At 40.1% G+C, this 19,909-nt stretch overlaps 2 protein-coding genes across 2 annotated transcripts; both read left to right on the top strand.

The window, feature by feature from the left end:
* Positions 1-2,700: 2,700 nt before the first annotated feature.
* LOC129105087 (motor neuron and pancreas homeobox 1-like) lies at positions 2,701-5,068 on the top strand. The gene is made up of 3 exons (XM_054615972.1): positions 2,701-3,163; positions 4,317-4,477; positions 4,733-5,068. Exons 1-3 carry the CDS (start codon positions 2,701-2,703, stop codon positions 5,066-5,068), a joined length of 960 nt encoding a protein of 319 aa, XP_054471947.1.
* Positions 5,069-6,842: 1,774 nt separating this feature from the next.
* Positions 6,843-19,279, top strand: cfap65 (cilia and flagella associated protein 65). The gene is made up of 35 exons (XM_054615829.1): positions 6,843-6,931; positions 7,065-7,147; positions 8,196-8,383; positions 8,700-8,802; positions 9,173-9,339; positions 9,582-9,790; positions 9,932-10,068; positions 10,156-10,381; positions 10,513-10,781; positions 10,875-11,069; positions 11,236-11,456; positions 11,578-11,734; positions 11,937-12,065; positions 12,331-12,582; positions 12,688-12,827; positions 12,963-13,047; positions 13,161-13,307; positions 13,427-13,592; positions 14,050-14,178; positions 14,280-14,493; positions 14,693-14,821; positions 15,007-15,097; positions 15,213-15,298; positions 15,437-15,503; positions 15,751-15,861; positions 16,261-16,452; positions 16,775-16,933; positions 17,036-17,173; positions 17,331-17,447; positions 17,594-17,728; positions 17,805-17,855; positions 17,976-18,196; positions 18,298-18,429; positions 18,613-19,029; positions 19,165-19,279. Exons 2-35 carry the CDS (start codon positions 7,067-7,069, stop codon positions 19,277-19,279), a joined length of 5,376 nt encoding a protein of 1,791 aa, XP_054471804.1. The 5' UTR covers positions 6,843-6,931; positions 7,065-7,066.
* The last annotated feature ends 630 nt before the right edge of the window (positions 19,280-19,909 follow it).

The raw sequence follows: 19,909 nt of genomic DNA on the forward strand, positions 1-19,909 counted from the left end.
TTGTCAGATAGTTCCTGAGGTGAGCCTCCTTTAGAGTGCATCTTCAGAAAAAAAGGATATACATTGATGACTTATAGTGTGACCAGTGAGATAAAATATTTAAATTTGAATTTGGTTGACGTTTAAGATTATTTTAATTTATTTAGTGCAACTGACCACAAAAACATTCATTAGCACTTTAGAGAAGAAAGAAATAGGAATAAACATAACCCAAACTTCTGTCCTGCATTAAGGTTTTATATTGGTGCACAGGCTTCAGTCTCTGAATTGTAAATCCATTTATTAATATATTATTAGACTGACTGCTAGAAAACATTTGCAAATATCCACAAAAAAGTTGATATAGCTTAAGTAGTTTGAACAGCTTTGACTCCTGACGTCTTAATAAATGCTGCTGGAGATGAAGAGATGCCATTGATGGATAATATTTCCATTCTAATCAAACAAGACATAGGTTGACCTCATACAACTGATCGTTCCATCCGCAGAGTATATTACTGTACAAAGTATCAGGCTATGACTGCTATCTATTTATTCAAATATTAAATTATATGAACAGACTACAAAGACTCTTTTGTTATGGGTTATTAACATGGCAATTTAATGACCATAAATCACAATTCCAATCTATTACCAAACATAATACCTCTCGGTGGTGTGAAGTTTTAAATGCAATGTCCTTAATATCTGCAGAACATTATGTGCTATTTGTCCCAGGTTATAAAGATATTTTGAACTTTATTGAATGGTGATATATATTCTCCCGCATCTAATGTAGAACAGATCACAGAGTATTCATTATTTCACAGCTGGCTTTTACAACCTCAGTCCTATCCTGGCACTTCACACATTACTGTGACCTGTCCGACTAGCAAGGGCATAGAAACGAATGGCCTAATCGCTAAAAAATAAAGCATATATTTTGACATAGTTATGACTATGATAACCTTTTATTTGCAATTTGAATACTTCCTATTGTTGATGTCATGTTCTCACAGATTATTTATGACCGCTTCCTTATGGCCATTTCTTATAACTTTGCTTTTGACTCTACTGTGGTCTACCTGTGGTCTATGGGAAGCGGTCTATCAGATTCTTAGTAATGATTGATGGTTGAACTTGTTAATTATTAACCTATTTCTCCTGAAAGATGACTTCAAACATAAAACATCAAAGCCTCTTCAAACGTATGTGTGTCTTATGAGTCATATAAGGAAAGAAGCGTTATCACTTGTGAGTTCATTAAACTAAGTATTATCTTCAACTGCTATTCTAATTAGCAAATGAATATACTTTCTATCTGCAACTGGGGGAACATTGTCTACTGGTTAAACGTAAAGTCTGAAAACTGTCATATGCTGATAAACATCAGATAATCATTTGCCTTGATGGTCATACAATATAAACACATGCCTGCACACACATATGCATCTTTATGTCTTTAAGTTTATATTTTGGGTAGCTCAGCAGGTGTTGGTGTGTTTATCTTTGAAGTGAGAGCAGTTTGTTTTCTCAGGCCTATGTCTCTTATCAGTCCAGTATAAACCAGCAGGAAAGCCCCACTGGTTAAACTGTGGCAGGTAGATGCAGATTGGACGCTGTCGGGTGAAAGAGAATTGAGGTATCGTTCCGTATCAGGTAGGAATCAGTTTAGGTTGACAAGAAGATGTCTCCTGCAAAACTGTTGGCAGAATTATTTATATAAAATGTTTAAGTGTACAGTTTCATCCAGTTATGGACTACCAGCTGATCCAGTGTGAGGCATGTCATCCACTCTCCACACACAAACAACAAAAAAGCCTTAAAAAATAACTTTAAATAAGTTACGGACTTCCTATATGCACATATCTTACTACCTTTTATGACAGTCCTTGCATATTATAATGTGTATTGTGATTGTGCCGGACAGCTGCTACAGGTTAACCTGTCCATACTTTGTTTGTGTCTCTGGTGTGCGGGGTGAGAAAATGAGTTTACTCCCTTGTCGGTTTACTGCCCCTTTTATCTGCTCCATGGTGTGGTGATGACCGATAATCATGGCAGCAACCGCTGATAAGAACTGTTAGGGTTTCTGTCAACCTTACCAGACAATAAAATGTAATGAAGACTAAGTTGTAAAAAGATGAATTTCGTCATCTCGCTACAGTGAGATTACAGTCATTAACGCAATATAGTTTTTAAGTGTCTGTGAAGTTAGACCTCAATTGCACCTGAGAAGTGATAATATTATATTATTACATTGGAGGTTAAACGGCACAGACAGATAACATACAGACTGAAAGATAGAAAGTCACACACACACACACACTTATTCTTCTAAGATCAAGGATTGTGATTCCTTAAGAAGGAATGGAAGGTAAAGAATGATTACTTTGCTGTATTGGATAGTATCAATGCAACATGCAGGAGTGCACCAATGCCTGCAATTAACCCTTAAAAAGAGAGAGCATACCCTGCCCTTGTATGGGCTCTGGCCAATCACAACGCAGCAGACTTTATAGCGCTGTTGGGTGAGAGTAAGTTCTCAGTTCACTGCTGGAGTGAGTGAAGTGTGTTTTTACTCAGAGGAGGGAGTCAGAAAAAAAAAGGGAAAAAGACATCTCTTCAGGGAAAAGTAGTAAGAATATAGCCAGTTCATGAACAGTTTCTGTTCTGCAATTAGAAACACTTTTGTTTTGCAAAAGTTTATGAGTTAACAGAATGACCACCACCATGGAGAAATCTAAAAACTTTCGTATTGAAGCGATTCTGGCGCACGACGTGGAGCAGAGGGCGGAGAGTGATGCTGCGTCTCCGGGGTTGTGTTACAGCAGAAGTCCCGGCGGCAGTCCGGTGTCAAACTGCGGCTCAGAGACTCCCTCCCCTCATCCCAACCCAACAAACTACCCTCCAGCCCAGCCGGGAGTCCTCTCCAAGTCACAGCTCTTCAGCTTGTCCCAGGCAGGCTTCAGTGCTTTGCACCAGGGGGGTCTGTACGGAATGCACCCGGGCTCCATGTATCCTCTGGCCGTCCTCGGAGGCCAGCACCCCGCCTTCATGTACCCAGGTTTTACGCAGCTGGTCCAACCGTACCCGGATCATCTGAAGGGGGCCATGGGGACGCACCCTCTGGAGCCCTGGATCAGAGCCGGGATGATGATACCCAGACTGGGAGAATATGGAGGTAAACTTTATCATTCTTAAGATAGTGAGAGAACTATAATGCATGATGTTCAACCAGAGTTTATCAATCCCTTAACAATGACATGGGTGATCCAAAGGTCATAGATTGCTAAGATTCTAAATGTTAATGATTATTATTTACTACTACTACTACTACTACTACTACTAGTATGATTATTATTATTATTACTACTACTACTACTACTACTACTACTAGTATGATTATTATTATTATTATCACTACTACTACTACTACTACTACTACTAGTATGATTATTATTATTATTATCACTACTACTACTAGTAGTAGTAATAATCATAATAATAATCATCATCATAATAATATGTTCAAACGTGCATTATTATATTTATTCATAGCATGAATTATAATCATGTAATATCATACAGTATGATAAAGTACTATATTTATGTATTCGTAAATATTAAATCTTTTTAATTTGTTAAAATGAACACACAAAAATGATTTGTTTCTTGTATTAATCCTTCTCATTTATAAAATAATTGTATATGCTTATATCCTTTATATGCACAATAACTTACAAATATTTTTTTCAAATGCCGGATACACAACTACTCCAGCTAAGACCTAATTAAAATTATTTTTTTTTCTTTTTTAAATGGGAAGGTCAACAGCCAATTTATTAATATTTTTAGAGTCTCCTAACACCTGTGTGTTGGTATTGGTTTTGAAAGGACCATGACATTGAGATGCTTGCTTTTAAGAACAATGTATATCATAAAAACATGCAACATTTATGATAATGGTAACACCTGAAATAGACCTACTTAATCAATTGATAACATTTACAGTGTTTTCATTAAGGTAATGGCCTCCTGTGATGGTTTTATTACACCTCCAAAGCAATATCCTCTCACCAAAACCTCACATGATGGCAATAAATGTTAACGGACAGAGAAAACAAGATATACAGGCAGGAAGACAGATGGGCTTCAAGAGAAACCAAACTGGAAGATTTTGTAATAGCCTCTTTTGAAGATAGGCCCACTATCCATAATAGTAATAAGCAGAATTATTTGGTGAAAATGAGATAATGTAAATAAGGAAAAATGCACAGAATAACCCAACTCTCTGCTTCTGCTTGTCTCTGCCTCTCTCTGTTTTCCCATTTTAGTCCCGGGCCAGGCAGGTTTGTTGGGGAAATGTCGGAGGCCCAGAACAGCTTTCACCAGCCAGCAGCTGCTGGAATTAGAAAACCAGTTCAAGCTCAACAAATACCTGTCCAGGCCTAAACGCTTTGAGGTGGCCACTTCACTCATGCTGACTGAGACTCAGGTGAGAGAGTCAGAGCCTGTAGGATGTACTGTATTGAATATTGTATCACATGGTACATTATTTTAGTGTGTGAGTGTATTCCCTTTATCCACATCCTTCAAAGTCAGTTATGTTGCCTTGCTTTTTTAACATTCTTCCCCATCCCCAACAAGAAATCCATTCAGAGAAAGAGAACACATATTTGCATCCTGAACCCCACACAAATAAATATGTTTACAGGATTTAACTGGAATGATTCCTGTTGTTTTTCACCAGGTTAAAATCTGGTTCCAGAACAGACGTATGAAGTGGAAGAGAAGTCGCAAAGCCAAGGACCAAGCAGTGCTACTGACCGACACAGAAAGAGCTGAAACGGATATTCACAGCACCAAGCCTCAGAGTGATTCACACAGCTCGAGCCTGGAGGATGAAGAGGAGATAGAAGGGGATGAGGAGGATGACAAAGAGGAGATAGAAGTGCTGAGGGCAGGCTCTTTAGGCTCTGTAGGCTTCATGAGGTGTCCTGGAGGAGGAACAGCAAACTACAGTTCTTACTCTGAGGAGGAGCTGGAGGAGGGAGGCTCAAGAACAAGAAGTGGGGTTTTCCCATAGTCATAAAGTTCAGCATGCCTTTATTGTACGTTGTTTTATGTTTATTACTCTTGAGAAGACAATATACAATGCTATCAGGTGCACAAACATGGTGGCATGAAGAGGATCATTCATTTTTCACAGCCGAACATGGTGCCAGATCTGTACCTGGAGCACCGATATTAGCAAAAGGGCATGTCAACATCTACACATTGGGCCGGATATGAAAACTAATAACATCAACCCATAATAATGCCATATGTATGTGCTTGGACATTTAATGGTTTAAAGCTCAGTAATCCATCTGATTTATGACTTCAGAATCAACAAATAATTCAGAATTATAATGGGCATTTTTGTGCATGATTTACTTGTGATTTAAACAGTACAAACATACTGAAAGCTTATGTTCCTGTTTTGTCATTTGCAATTAACTAATTTATCTATGAATGTACATGTACTTAAACTGCATAAATGGGGTTGATGATAGCACTTTCACGGTAGTGGATGAAGAGACAGAAAAATGACTTGAAGACTCGTGTTGTGAAGAGTGTCAGTGTTACATTGGTGTCAGGTCTGTTACAAATGGTGGACAAATATTTTACCAACATTTAAATTTTTTCATATTTGTAACAAGACAAAAAATGTATATATTCAACCTTTCGTTTTGTATTATCTTTTTGAAACTGCATGTTGTATTTAGTAAAAGCCACACACACACACAATGGAATGGCTGCACGTACTGTATGGTTTTTAAATTTACAGAATTCTCCCTGTATTTTGTAAACGGCTTTCATATGAAGCGTGTTATGTTGTCAATATATAATTTAACATGATATAATTTAATATATTTTACTCTCAAAGCAACTCAAGTGTTTTTGTGGAGATGAATAGTTTGGAAATAAAGTTGCATTCATATGTGTTGAGTCTAATCCAGAGAGTGAATGAAAATCAATGCAATTTACAATTGAAGGTATAGTTCACATTTATAGCACAGGTAAGTAATTAAATAATGCTGGAGGGTGATTGCTTGAGTTCTGTCATCGATTCACGAACAATATTTCTATCACAGCTTCTTAATAACGCAAAACAATAAGTCATAACATCGTACAGTACCAGTCAAAAGTTTGGACACACCTTCTCATTCAACTACTTTGAAGAATGTAAAATATAAAACATATTCTGGTTTGTTGAGCATTTGTTTACCACATAATTCCATATGTGTTCCTTCATAGTTTGGATGTCTTCAATATTAATCTACAATGTAGAAAAAAATAAAAAATAAAGAAAAACCATTGAATGAGAAGGTGTGTCCAAACTTTTGACTGGTACTGTATATACACATATATATATATATATATATATATATATATATATATACACATAAAAGTTTGGACACACCTTCTCATTCAACTATATATATATATTCTGTGTGTGTGTGTATATACAGTACCAGTAAAAGTTTGGACACACCTTCTCATTCAACTACTTTGAAGAATCCAAAATATAAAACATATTCTGGTTTTCTTGAGCATTTGTTTGTTTACCACATTTCCATATGTTTCCTTCATAGTTTGGATGTCTTCAATATTAATCTACAATGTATAAAAAAAATAAAAAAAAATAAAGAAAAACCATTGAATGAGAAGGTGTGTCCAAACTTTTGACTGGTACTGTATGTCCTAAACACTCCCTAGTATCTATAAAAAGGCTCTCTGCCACTTCGCGAATTGCAAATGTCCCTCCTGTGTTGCCGTATTTACCATGGCGACCTCAAACAACTGCTGGTTGCCGTGGTAACGCCGTCGCCGACAGACTTTTTGTTTGTTGATAGAAGTGTTTTAATGCCTGAATGAAAAGCTGTAGTTTGACGTTTGAAAGGAGGTAAGGAGACCAGCCGTGTTTAATATATAAATAATATAGTAAGTGGTAATATAATAATATAATAATATACTTATATACATGTGCAGTTCAGCTACATGTCTTAATGTTGGATGTCTGATGTGTTTTCTTTCAGCCATGTTGGGTAATCCTCAGGGCCCTGAACCTCTGGCTTCAGGAGCAGCATGGAGGCCCTCCAGCCCTGGGAAGGACAGCAAAGTAACTAAAGTGTGAATTGAACCAGCATGGTGATAATAATAATAATAATAATAATAATAATAATAAATAATAATAATAATAATAATAATAATAATAATAATAAGATAAGATAAGCAGCATAGGTTATAGTGCAAACAAGAGACATAGTAAAAGAAAAGAAAAGTATATATATATATATGTGTATATACAGTAGCAGTCAAAACAATGTATATAAAAATAAAGTAAAACCATTGAATGATATATATATATGTGTTTGGACACACCAAAAGTTTGGACACACCTTCATTCAACTACTTTGAAGAATCTAAAATATAAAACATATTCTGGTTTGTTGAGCATTTGTTTGTTTACCACATAATTCCATATGTGTTCCTTCATAGTTTGGATGTCTTCAATATTAATCTACAATGTAGAAAAAAATAAAAATAAAGTAAAACCATTGAATGAGAAGGTGTGTCCAAACTTTTGACTGGTACTGTATATATATATATATATATATATATATATATATGTGTGTGTATATATATATGTGTATATATATATATATACACACACACACCGGGGGTGAAGCAGCCGGTGTCCTGCATGGGGTGGGAGGTGTTGTCCATCAGGGATGACAGCTTAGCCGTCATCCTCCTGTCTCCCACTACTTCCACTGTATCCAGTGGACACCCCAGCACACTGCTGCCTTCCTGACAATAATATAATATAATGGCTAATAATAAATAACTTGTAACAGACATTATAACTGAACCTGTGTGTTACATTTGATCAGTTTTTCTCACTCCCTCAATATGCAAAATAGTCCATGAGCCACAGCAGTCTGTACCTTTACATATGATTGAATTACACAAATCTGTGCATGTAGAGATTGTGGCCTTTTCTGATATACCTATCAGTATGGCTGTTCAAGTTTTGCAATAAAAATGAAACACTAAATGTTCAATTTATAATGTCTTTAGGGCCTCTTCTGAAGTTCCTTGAAAAGTAATTTATATGTCCAAAACTATCTAACGCTCACATCTTCTGCAACGCCCCACCTCTGCAGTATCCAGGGATTCACCAGAGGCAGCGGGGTGGAAAGTACCAGCGACAAACGTCCAGCCAGACAAGCGGTCTCGTAGGGTTGGAATTGAAGCCAGAGCTGGTCTGGGAGACCTGGGACCTGGGAAGAGAGTTCACCAAGACAATAGTGTTGAAAAGTACTCATAGCAAGCTGCAGAAGCTACATGTCAGGTCTTAAAAACACACACGGTCATACATATGCAAACACATATACAGTACCAGTCAAAAGTTTGGACACACCTTCTCATTCAGCTACTTTGAAGAATCTAAAATATAAAACATATTCTGGTTTGTTGAGCATTTGTTTGTTTACCACATAATTCCATATGTGTTCCTTCATAGTTTGGATGTCTTCAATATTAATCTACAATGTAGAAAAAAATAAAAATAAAGAAAAACCATTGAATGAGAAGGTGTGTCCAAACTTTTGACTGGTACTGTATAAGCTTAGTATTCACACAATATCCTGTTTTTGAACCCTTCACAGGCCTCCAGTGTCCAAGTTTTTCACCACCGTCATTCCTCAAGTAATAGTTCTCAGCCCAGGGACGTCTTTATCCATGCCAGTCTGCTTTCGACCACTCAAGAGGGTAACGCATCACTAATATAAATGCATGTATACTTAATTGCATTTATTAATAGATCAGTTTTTGAAAGTATTGTGCCCCAGGGCTTTCAAATGTGGGCTGAATTCAAATTTCTAGACAAGTAAGTTACCAGTCTTTCCATTAGAAATGGCCAGCTACTGTAAGTCTAAATAACTAGTGAGGATGGTTGAGGGAGATGGGCCAATAACAAAAAAAGAACATTCTAGACTGTTATTATCCTATTTTTTATTAGTATATTGTCTATAGCTTTACAATGATGAATGATTATCATTCATATAACAGAAGTGTAACATGATCTACTTCTCATGTCTTTGTGTCTGTGTTTGTGTGTCTTTCTGCCTGCTTGGGACAGTGTGAGTATGAAGACAGCATTGAGTTTCAAGGTAAAGATGGCAGCTTCCAGGTATGTCTCCGGGCCATCATTCCCTGCCATGCCCTGGAGGTGCCTGACTCCGTGCTGCTGCCACTCTGTGCTGTTCAAAACTCCTCCAATACTGTTTTCATGCTCAAAAATGTCAGGTATGTATGAGTGTGTTTTAGACAAATGCAGAAAAGTAGGAGGGATGAATAACCTGGTAGGAAAGGAAGCAGTATGCTTAGTATGAATGTTTTTTAACTGTTTGTGTGTTTATGTTCTTATTGGTGTGGTTGTGCTTTTGCAGCAAGTAGTAAATCAAATTATGTCAAACTATTTTCGCTTTCACTCCACTTATCTCTTGTTAATCAATCCCTCTATCTGTTGCATACTCTTTTTCCGACAGTAAACTCAAGACATGCTTCCAGTGGATGTGCACAGCACCGTTCCAGCTAAGCCCCGAGCAAGGCCTGTTGAGGCCCGGTTACGGGTGTCACATCACTGTGTCCTTCCGACCACAAGAGGCACTGGTGTACCAGCAACAGGCCTACTGCAGGTTTGGAGAAGAGGGGGACAAGGCAGAGAGCTGCTGCAGTGTGCTGCTGCAGGGACTAGGTACTGTAACTACCATTAACAAAGGAGACAGGATAATCCACTGATTTGGGATATAGTACGTGTGGTAAAATAGATATCAGAATAAATAGGAAACAATACTCTCTCTCTTTCCTCTTATCTTGACTCTGCCTTCCTTCTCAGCCAAATACCCATGTATTCAGCTTAGAAATCCAAGTACCAAGGATGGAAAAGAAAAGTGTGGTCCAGAGCTTCACTACGGCTCTGTGGCTATCGGACAAAGTTTGCAGAAACACTTTGACATCTTCAACCCCTCCCCTGTAAGTAGTACACAAAGATAACACAAATGCAAATGTACCTTCTCAATGACCTTCCCTATCATGGCTCTTTTTGCCCCTCTCCTCCAGGTAACTGCGTCATTTTCTATTTCACAACTGTCCAGTGGGGTCCACTTGTTGGAGTCAGAGTTCAGCTGTAGTGTGACCAGGGGTGAGGTGGCACCTGGAGGATCACTACGGGCTTTAGTCACCTACACTCCAGCTGTGGTGGATAGTGTCTCTGTGGAGTACTTATCTGTAAAATGTAGAGGAGCATTGAATGAAACTCTGCTCAAGCTCATTGGAAACTGTGTAGGTAAGGGACACACATAAAGGAACACACATAGTCCGTAAATGCATACTCCACTAGCATATTTTCCCTCTTTTTTGCATGAAAAAAGGAAGATAATCGACTACTAGATAAACACTTTTTCTTTTTGTAACTAGGTCCCACAGTGACCTTGTCCTCCTCTGTGCTGGACTTTGGCTGTGTTGAGGAAGGAGGAGCAGTCGTACAGACAGTGGAGCTGGTTAATTATACGCCTGTTGAGGCTTTCTACCAATGGGACCTTGACTGTACTGGGAACAGTGTGTTCAGCATCCAGCCAGCAAGTGGCACTGTATGCCCGCACAGCGTTACCACACTCAAGGCTGTCTATAGGCCCACGCAGCCTATTGCACATCACAGGAGAGTGTCATGTATCATACTGCACAGGGTAGGAGCCAATATGCAGGTGCATACAAACTCACAGCACACACACAAACATAATCAATATTCATTCTATCTACCTACTTACTCTTCCCTGTAGGACCCCATATTCCTTGACCTGATTGGTACCTGTCACTCAGAGCTCCAGAAACCAGTGATACTGAAACCTGAGCACTTGGTTCTTTACAATCTCCACTGGTACCGCAAACAGAACCCGCCTGACACTCTCACAGCCATGCAGCAAGATAATAAAGAACCCTTGGACCAACCGGGAGAGCTCTGCCCGGTGGAGGAGGTAAAGTACCATAAAGAGAAAAGAAACATGCAGATCTGTCTAGATTTAGAATACTTTTTTAATAAAACCTAAATCCCTTACTGTTTGAACAACAGATGTCACCAGTAAAGGGCTCAGTATAGGTTTGGTATTGTCTCTCTCACTCTTTCTCTGTGTCATTTTCTAGCAGTCACACCAGAGACCAGACAAGAGAACTCCCATGGAGGAATATTATCAGTCCTGCTTGGGTTGCATGGACCCCCTCTCTTGCAGTCCTTTATCCTCCCCACATGTATCTGTGGTGCCCCGTGAGCTATTGTTCAACCACAAAATATCCTCCTCTTTGTCGACTTCATCCACTCACTCTCAGCCTGTCTCCATCACCAACCACACCAGGGGGAAACTCAGGTAACAGTTCTTGCGCTGGATTGTGGCTTCTCAACATGGCGCTATACATATGCATGCTTTGTGATTCCAAATAAAACCTGACGAGAATATCTGGTTTCTGTTGCATGTGATTCTGCTCCAGCCTGGTGTGGACTGCTGCCCAAGACTCTCCGTTCACTGTCTCTCCCGCTTCATGTGACCTGGCTCCTCTAAAATCCACTTCATTCAGAGTGACCTATGACCCCAAGCAGCTCAATACTCTGCACGGAGCGCAACTTGAGTGCTTTGCATACTATAAGGTATTGCCATTAGATCATTTATATACAAATTCCATTAAAACAAGTGATTGTGCCTTTCTCTTTCTGAATAAATGTCTCAAAAATCATTCAAACTGTTCAAATCTGTCAGCTGACTTTGTTGACAGTTCAACTACAAAAAATAACAGTGTAATGTGAGACATTTGGCTCTGACTCTATTGTCTTTCTTCGGTGGATGCTGCAGGACAATCATCACATAGAGGGGCAACTGCTGTGTCCACCCTGGTGTGTGACTGTCAGAGTCATAGGCCATTCCTTCCAGCCAGGCAAAGAGAATTTCATCCCGTGCTGCTCCTTGAAGCCTCCTCAAGTGGTGAGTTAGAAGCAAGAAAAAGAACTCAAATGCTACAGCATATCTGTCTCTCTCTTTTGGAGTCTCTCATTTATCTATAGTTTTGCCATTCTCTCAGAAAACAGCCAAAGATTAAGAGCGTATTCATGCTTATTTCCCGAGAGCGAAAAAAGATGAAAGCCTTGTCAACTAAACATTTTCTTTGAAACCAGTATAAATGGCATTGTAACACCGCCATACACTAAGATATAATACTCCGGTAACTGTAATATTTTGTTCTTTCAAGGTGTTTCCAGCCTTTAGTGTTCTTTCCTATCGGACAGTGCTCCTCCAGAATTCTGGAGACCTGCCCCTCACTTTCTGTCTGGACCACAGCTCAAACCCTGCATTAGCAGAATCCGTGTCTGTGGTGCCGAACTGTGGTCTGATCCAGCCTGGGAAACACCAAATTCTCACCCTGAGAACAACGCCCACAGAAGACAGTCCCAAAGAGGGATACAGTTTACACCTTCAGCTCAATGCAGCTAAACACACAAAGGTACCAATTCACACTACACAGGAACACAGAGGACAAAAGGTGCAGCACTCACCGCACTGTGCTTTCAGGCTGTTTTATCTGTGCATCTGTTTCTGCGTCCTTTAGGAACTGAACGTTGTCAGTGTGGTGGAAAAGCTGCGTGTGTCTCTGGAAGGAGACAACAGTTTGTATTTCCAGCCAACAGCTGTGGGCTCCCGGACGCAGCGCTCCCACCACATCAGGAGCCTCAGCCGCCTGCCTCTACGGTCGGTTGACATAATGGTTGTTATTCCAGTGCTGTATTTGTGAAATTTTTCATTGTATTGTTTGTAGTCTGGAGTTATCCCAGTATCATTAATCTTGTCTACAGCTGGCTTACTGTGATTGTCCTTTTATGATAGATTCCAATGGAGCATTCCAGAGCCAGACCAGGACCTTATCTCTGTTGAACCAGATGCTGGTGAACTGCATCCCAATGAGAGCTCAGTGAGAGACTGAAAGAATCATACTTTTGTTTATTTAAGCAGAGACTTTGCACCTGATGAAAATTCTCAGCAAACTGACTTAATTAACCGTTTTTGTACTATTGTTTGTTACAGGTCCAGAAATGGTCCTTCAGTCCACTGGAAGAAAAAACATACACACTCAAACCTACTCTCACCTTCTGGCCGATCCAGACTCCTGGATCTAACAAGTCACACCTCACCCTTACAGTGGTGGGGTCAGGCTCTAAAGGATTCATAGAGGTGGGACTGTCATTGTGTGTAATTGTATGTGTGTGCATATGTACTGATGTATGCATGTGTGCATTTTCAAGAAAATTCAATAGACAAAGCAGTGTATGCATCTTTCTTTTCCCCCCCAGGCAGAGAAAGCAGTTCTGGATGTGGGAGAGATTCTGGTTGGAAGCTGTCGGGCAATTCAGGTCCCTCTGGTGAACAACAGCCCCTGTCCTGTCTCCTTTTGTCTCTCTGTACAGCAGATACTTCTGGATGAGGTTCTTAATTATGACCCCGGGACTGAGCCAAATGGTAGTATATTTTTGTGAGGTCCTTGCTGTCTTTTGCATACTGTATTTACATGATTTTGATTTCAGCATGTGCAATTGCCAGTAAGGCAAACGAAGAGTGATCACTGCACAACCTATGTGGATTTGATGTTATGACTGCCCATCAAACAATTGCACCTTACCATTACTGTGACCATTCAACCATTTAATGTGCTGTTAATAACATATTTTTCATCTATTAGGGTAACCATTCAAACATAAAACTGAAATTAATTCCATATTGTTTTGTTTTAAAAGTAACTCCAACAATGTTAGTGCTTCGTTAGTACCAGTGCTGTGACCTCACCTGCTGTAACTTAACTTAAAATGATGACCAAATGAAGACAGACAATAGAGTGGAAACAAAATTGCCTGCTGAACAGATACAGATGTAGTAAGTCCAGTGTTGTAGACTAACTTTGTCCTGTCTGGCCCTTTAGCCCTAGAGCTGGACTGTGAGAGGGGAACCATCGTCTCACACTCCAAATTGCTGCTCCGATCCACTGTCAGACCACACCGACGAGCCCAGTACCTGTGGACCATCAGCTACCAGATGCTCAACGCCAGTGGTAAAATAGAAAACACAAACACTATAAACCTGAATGTACTTTTCTATTACTTCACACTAACTGCTCTCTCCCTTTCTATATCTGTCTGTCTCCCTCCCCAGGATTTGCGTCATCCCCTCCCGAGGCAGTGTGTGAAGTGCGGGCTAAAGGTGTGTTTCCCACCCTGCAGGTGATTGATGTGTGCAGTGGTGGCAGTGTGGGCAGACTCAGCAAGGTGCACCTATGGAAACTCTTCTCACTGGACAGCCTCAATGAGCTCATGCTGTCCAACCCGTCCCCTGCAGAACTCACTTACAGAACCCCTACCAGGCACAGGTGAGGGGAAGAATATATTCATTCTCAATTAGATACTGTTTATTAAAAAAAATGAATAAGATACCAACATAAAATATTGTATGAGAGTTGTTGAGGTTTTGCATTTATTTTGCATTTTGTTTCTTTATTACAAAAGAGAACGGAATAATACTTTAATACTATAATGTTCTGTCTTAATGTCTTCTCTTTTTGCATCTAGTCTGAGCAGTTGTCCTTCAGTCTTCACCAAAGCCATGTTGGATTTCAACTTCAGTGCCACTCCCATTAATTCAGAGCCCTCAATTTTTGTGTTGATGTTTCACAACCCGGGCTCCATCCCTGTAAACTGGTGAGTAAACAGCAGAATGTAGAGAATACAGTCAATCCAAGGTCAAGATATGTGCATTTACCATTTCATTTATATTTGTCATACAATGCTCAATTTACATGTACAGTGTCTTGGAAGATTTGAATGGAATTTAATTTTTTCATTATCTTTAATTTAATGATTTTTGGCCTTCTCTTCAATGTTAGGGCTTTCTTGTTTCCAGCGGACCAACAGATAGAGTTGGAGTACTGGGCAGAGACTGGGGAGTTTAGCGCCACTGAACTGTACCAGATGAAGGTCAAGCATGTCTTTTCTTTATTGAAAAAACAGGATGGAATTGTAGATTTGATTGAACCTTTCTGAAAACCATACTGACACTAACCTTACATATCTTCCTTCACATCATTGACAGGTTCAAGACAACCATCTGTTCAGCATATCTCCCCGTTCTGGCACTCTGCTCCCTGGCCAGCAGAGGGCAGTACACTTCACCTACAGGTCAGATATTATCACAAGGAATAAAGCACAGAATGATACATCATACACTTTGTTAATATAAGCGAGGAGGAGAGTTGTGTGAGAGAAGATAACAATAATAATATGATCCCACAATAATCTTAGCTTTGTCCTTCACAGCCATGACTTCGCTGGGCCAGATCGGTTTCCTGTCGTGCTCAAACTTTCTTATGGTAGAGAGATCTTGGTGAGGCAGAGCTCCATATACATTTTCATGATCCTCATATTTATTCTTATTCTAAGAAAAAAAAATGTGATCAACTATAACGGTTGAATCAAAAATCAATTTACAATGTTTTTTAGTTCAGTGGCACTATTCCTGTCTGGTCCCTTGACCTTATTTCACCTACTATGTCACTAAGTGTGTTGAACTCTTTAAATGTGTTTGATATTTATGTTAACTTCACATGCGTGTGATTTGGCTCTGTGTGCAGCTGAACTTTCAGGGGATGACGTTGGAGAGAGACAGGCCCTATCTCCACTTTGCCTCCAAACAACATGTGTTCACCTCTGTCACTATTGGGGACTGTACTCCGCCGAGGCAGGTGTGTTACATTTCTCCAACATGCAGCCTATTTGGAGGGGACTATTCTCAGGGAGCTGAAATGAATCACGCTCTTATTAATAGTATAATATTACATATATAATATCATATTCAGTGAAACAGCTTCCACAGATTTATCCTGTTATTTAACTTGCAGCGCTGGATTCCATCAGAAATCTCAACATAGTTGTGATCCACTAAGCACCAAATGACCCATAGAGTCTTAAATTGAAAGAAAATGTCCCATAATAACTGAGGGGATATTCACTGTTGTCCATCGTTTGACTGGCATGTTTTCCTCTCTATTAAAAATACTTGTTACTGTTATCAGTACAACCTGAGCTTCCCTAAAAAGGTAAACAAAACCCACGTGACTTGGCTTTTTTTTCTTTTTCTGCAGGTGTATGAACTACACAATTGTGGTGCAGTGCCAGTCCGTTATGAGGTGGACACGGCTGTGTTGTCACAGCTAAAGGTGGACAACTTTAACCACCCAGTGCTCGTCTGCCTCAATCCAGAGGGAGAGGTCCTACCTGGGAAGACGGGCATGGTGGAATGGATCTTCTCTCCATTGGAGGCTAAGATGTACCAAGTAAGGATTGAGCCAAACAGCTTTGCTTCCTTCCCCTGCCCTCTTATCCCTGTCCCCTCAAACCGTTTATACAACTGAATTGGGCAGTATGTATGTTAGGCACAACGCTTCTCTCAATTGTACATGATTTTTCTGTAGCAATGTAATCAAGTTTATAGCAATTAAGAAATGAAGCTGACACAGACAAATACAAAATGAAATGGGTTTTCAGTCACTCATTTATTCAGAATAACGACACATACCACCATAGCATTTCTACCATTAGCAAAGAACTTAAGTGTCCAATCCCTGTGATTTTAAATCTGTCTTTGTGCATCACCAGATGGATGTTCCTATCCATGTCCAGTTTGGAGACTCCACGCTGGTGAGGTTTGAAGGATGTGGGTTTGATTCTCTTCCACTGGACTTCACAAACCCATTTAACTGCAGCCATACTAAGCCATCTGAACCATGTGTCAAGAGAGTGCCCTTCCCGGGACAGGTGAGAGCAGCTCTTTTTTTTCGTGAATTAATTCTGCTGAGTACCATTTTGTGTCTGTGACCATTTGAGGCTGTATGCATTCATTTCAATGTGTGTGTGCAGGTGGTATTTCTGTCAGAGGACAGTGTCTCTCTTGGCAACATCCCTGTCTGCTCACGATCTTCAAGAATCCTCTTCCTAACCAATGTATCCCACACAGACTCTGTCAACTATATATGGGACAAGCAGAGCTATCAGCAGGTACAGGAAGGTGTACATACATTTCACCATTTTGAAGGTGATACAAGTAGATCCTCCCTCTATGTGTCTGACTGTCCGTCATATGCAGCACAAATATACCTAGGTTGTATTTTTGGTGATTCTCACTTATTTGTATGTGTGTTTTGTGTTGTGTCAGGTGGTGCAGATCCATCCAGAACGAGGACGTCTTAGTCCAGGAGAGAGTTCCCTTTGTGTCCTTACCTTCACTTCTACTGACTACCCCACTTGTTATCAGCTCGATGTCATCTGCAAGGTACCACAGCAGCACTAGGGTAGATTTACAGCTGCATTAAGTGGCATAAGGGTTCTGCCTTTTTTTTGTTGTTGCCATTTTAGTTCAATATCGAATGACATTTTTGTTCTGGTTTGGCAGACAAATGTGTTATCCTCCCCTTCTAGGTTATCCAGGAAGCTGCAATAACTCGGTATCGTGATGCGTTGCAGCTTCGGGAGAAAGAGAAAGAGAGACGGCGAGATGAATTCACTATCACGGATAAAAATCTTACAGAAAGCCAAGGAGTTCTGATAGATAAGGTCAAATTCAAATGATATTTCTGACAGCGATGTAACAGTCTTCTTCACCATATTCACCCTTTTGTCTTTGTTACAGGAAGCTGTAGCAGCTCCAGTAAGAAAAGGGCCACCACTCAGGAAATACAAGGTGTTTTTTGTCTTGTGAAACAAAAATGAAAGTAATCAATTTCAATTTTAGACATAGAGTAAAACAAAAGCCTTGCTTCATATCGACGGCCCCTCTCTTCCTCACCCCTTCCTCCCTCAGACTCTTCCTCCCATCTGTAGCAGTGGTAGCTGTGAAACAGTGGGCACGATATGTACCAAGATAACGCGAGCTGAGCGGCGGGCCCAGCGAGAAACAGCAAAAGCACTGAGGCGCCCTGAACCCCCCCAACCTGCTCTGCTGCATCTCGGGGTTACAGCACACTCTCACGGGCTTCCGGAGTACCTTCCACACCTCTTTGACCAGTCCAATGAGCACTATAGGTAAAGGATATAAAGTTTTTCACTGTGCATCACAGGCACAAAGACAGACTGAACTTTGATTCACGCCACAGAAACATTTACATGTGTGCTGTCTTACTTAGATGCTTCCAGTCGGTCAAGCCCCAGCGACCTGAAGGCACTTCTTTAAGGACTTCCTTTCCTGCTGGGCTGCCCTCAACGACACATGGCCCTGAGAGAGAGATCACCATGCATGTGCTCACCTCTCTGCTCAGGTAACACTTACAGACACCCAGATACATCCAGTAAAGACCTATATTCATACATCCATCCTGACATATGCACCAGAGTGAACTTGTTTTTAGAATTAGTTTTTATTGAGATGGTTGAATTTACAGTTTGGAGCACACAGGCAATTGTGTATATGTGTGTGTATTAATGTGTCTCTCCTCTTCCAGTGGCATACTAGATGATCCAGTCTTCACCCAGTCTCTGACTACTTTGCCATCTAAGCCCATCCCCTACCAGATTCAAGAAACTAGTTCCTCCCACTGCTCCTCATCTCCATCTCCATCCTCCCTCCCTCCTCCTGACTGCACCACATCTTCTCACCTTACACCCAAACCTCAGAATCTGTCGAGTGGGACAACGGAACAGAAAGAACAGCACAACACAGTGGACAAAGAGGGAACTGCAGGATATTCGAGTAACAAGCCCCAAACACAAAACACACCACACACACAGCATGTTCCTGCTGACATGAATGAAGATGTTTTGCTGAACACCCTCCAGAACCTGATGATGGAAGCTGTCAGAGGAGAGCTGGTCCTCACAGCACACCCCCGCACTGTTATCTTGCCACCTGTTTTTACCAGGTGAAGACAGACACACGTCGTACACACACGCACACTTTCTGTAGCTCTGGCACTTTAACCTTCCTCTTCCATTTGTTGTATTAGTCAGAAATAAAACATTACACCAAATGGCTAACATATTGTGTGTTCCATTAGAACCAGGAAGATGTCCAAAGCCATGGCCGAAGAGGAGAGGGAAATCTTGAGGAACAAAAAGGACACAGCAGGGACTCACCATTTACCAAACGTCCCAAAAGTCCCAACTGCTTAATTTCATGTGTCTCTTTTTCCAAGTCTTTTCAGTTGTATGAAGATGTTGTTTTGGGCATTCCGACTTATTATATTCCTTTTGTATTGTTTAACATCAAAACACTTTGTCAGTTGATTTGTTTGAATGGCAAGTTAATGAGAAACTTCACACTGGCAATGATATAATGATATATTGTATACTAGATTTTGTTTCTCACTGCATTTGTGTGACATTTTGCAACACTGTTGGATAACATCTGGATGCCGTAATGTACTGCATGTTAAAATTACAAGATCAGAGCCACGAGACAAGACACAAGAATGTTGTATGTTTGAATACAAAAATGACAACAGTATATTTAAATGTTGTCTTTGTCTGAATTAATTCATCAATCTTATTGCACACAACCATTTACAGAACATTTGGATTTTTATTTCAGCACATCAGGTTTAGTCCCGTTCATTTTGCTCAACCGAAGATCTTGATTATACAGTATATTTTTAGTGTTAATATGTTTGTCTGTCTAATGAAATTAATGGCAATAGCAGTCAATAACAATATTGGTATTTATAAAGAAGGGGGATTCATTAATAGCCGTTATTGACAATTAAATCTGTTAATACATTTTTTTCTCAAAAGAATTCCGATAAA

The sequence above is a fragment of the Anoplopoma fimbria genome, chromosome 16, assembly GCF_027596085.1.
Source record: "Anoplopoma fimbria isolate UVic2021 breed Golden Eagle Sablefish chromosome 16, Afim_UVic_2022, whole genome shotgun sequence".
NCBI lineage: Eukaryota > Metazoa > Chordata > Actinopteri > Perciformes > Anoplopomatidae > Anoplopoma > Anoplopoma fimbria.

What these genes read in the sequence shown, in the direction of transcription:
- LOC129105087 (XM_054615972.1), top strand. Translation starts at nt 2,701, where the DNA reads ATGACCACCACCATGGAGAAATCTAAAAACTTTCGTATTGAAGCGATT. An exon ending in CAGACTGGGAGAATATGGAG is followed by an intron (nt 3,164 to 4,316) that starts GTAAACTTTATC and finishes TTCCCATTTTAG; the next exon opens with TCCCGGGCCAGGCAGGTTTG. An exon ending in TCATGCTGACTGAGACTCAG is followed by an intron (nt 4,478 to 4,732) that starts GTGAGAGAGTCA and finishes GTTTTTCACCAG; the next exon opens with GTTAAAATCTGGTTCCAGAA.
- cfap65 (XM_054615829.1), top strand. Translation starts at nt 7,067, where the DNA reads ATGTTGGGTAATCCTCAGGGCCCTGAACCTCTGGCTTCAGGAGCAGCA. An exon ending in TGTGCTGCTGCAGGGACTAG is followed by an intron (nt 9,791 to 9,931) that starts GTACTGTAACTA and finishes CTTCCTTCTCAG; the next exon opens with CCAAATACCCATGTATTCAG. An exon ending in CCTTGAAGCCTCCTCAAGTG is followed by an intron (nt 12,066 to 12,330) that starts GTGAGTTAGAAG and finishes TGTTCTTTCAAG; the next exon opens with GTGTTTCCAGCCTTTAGTGT.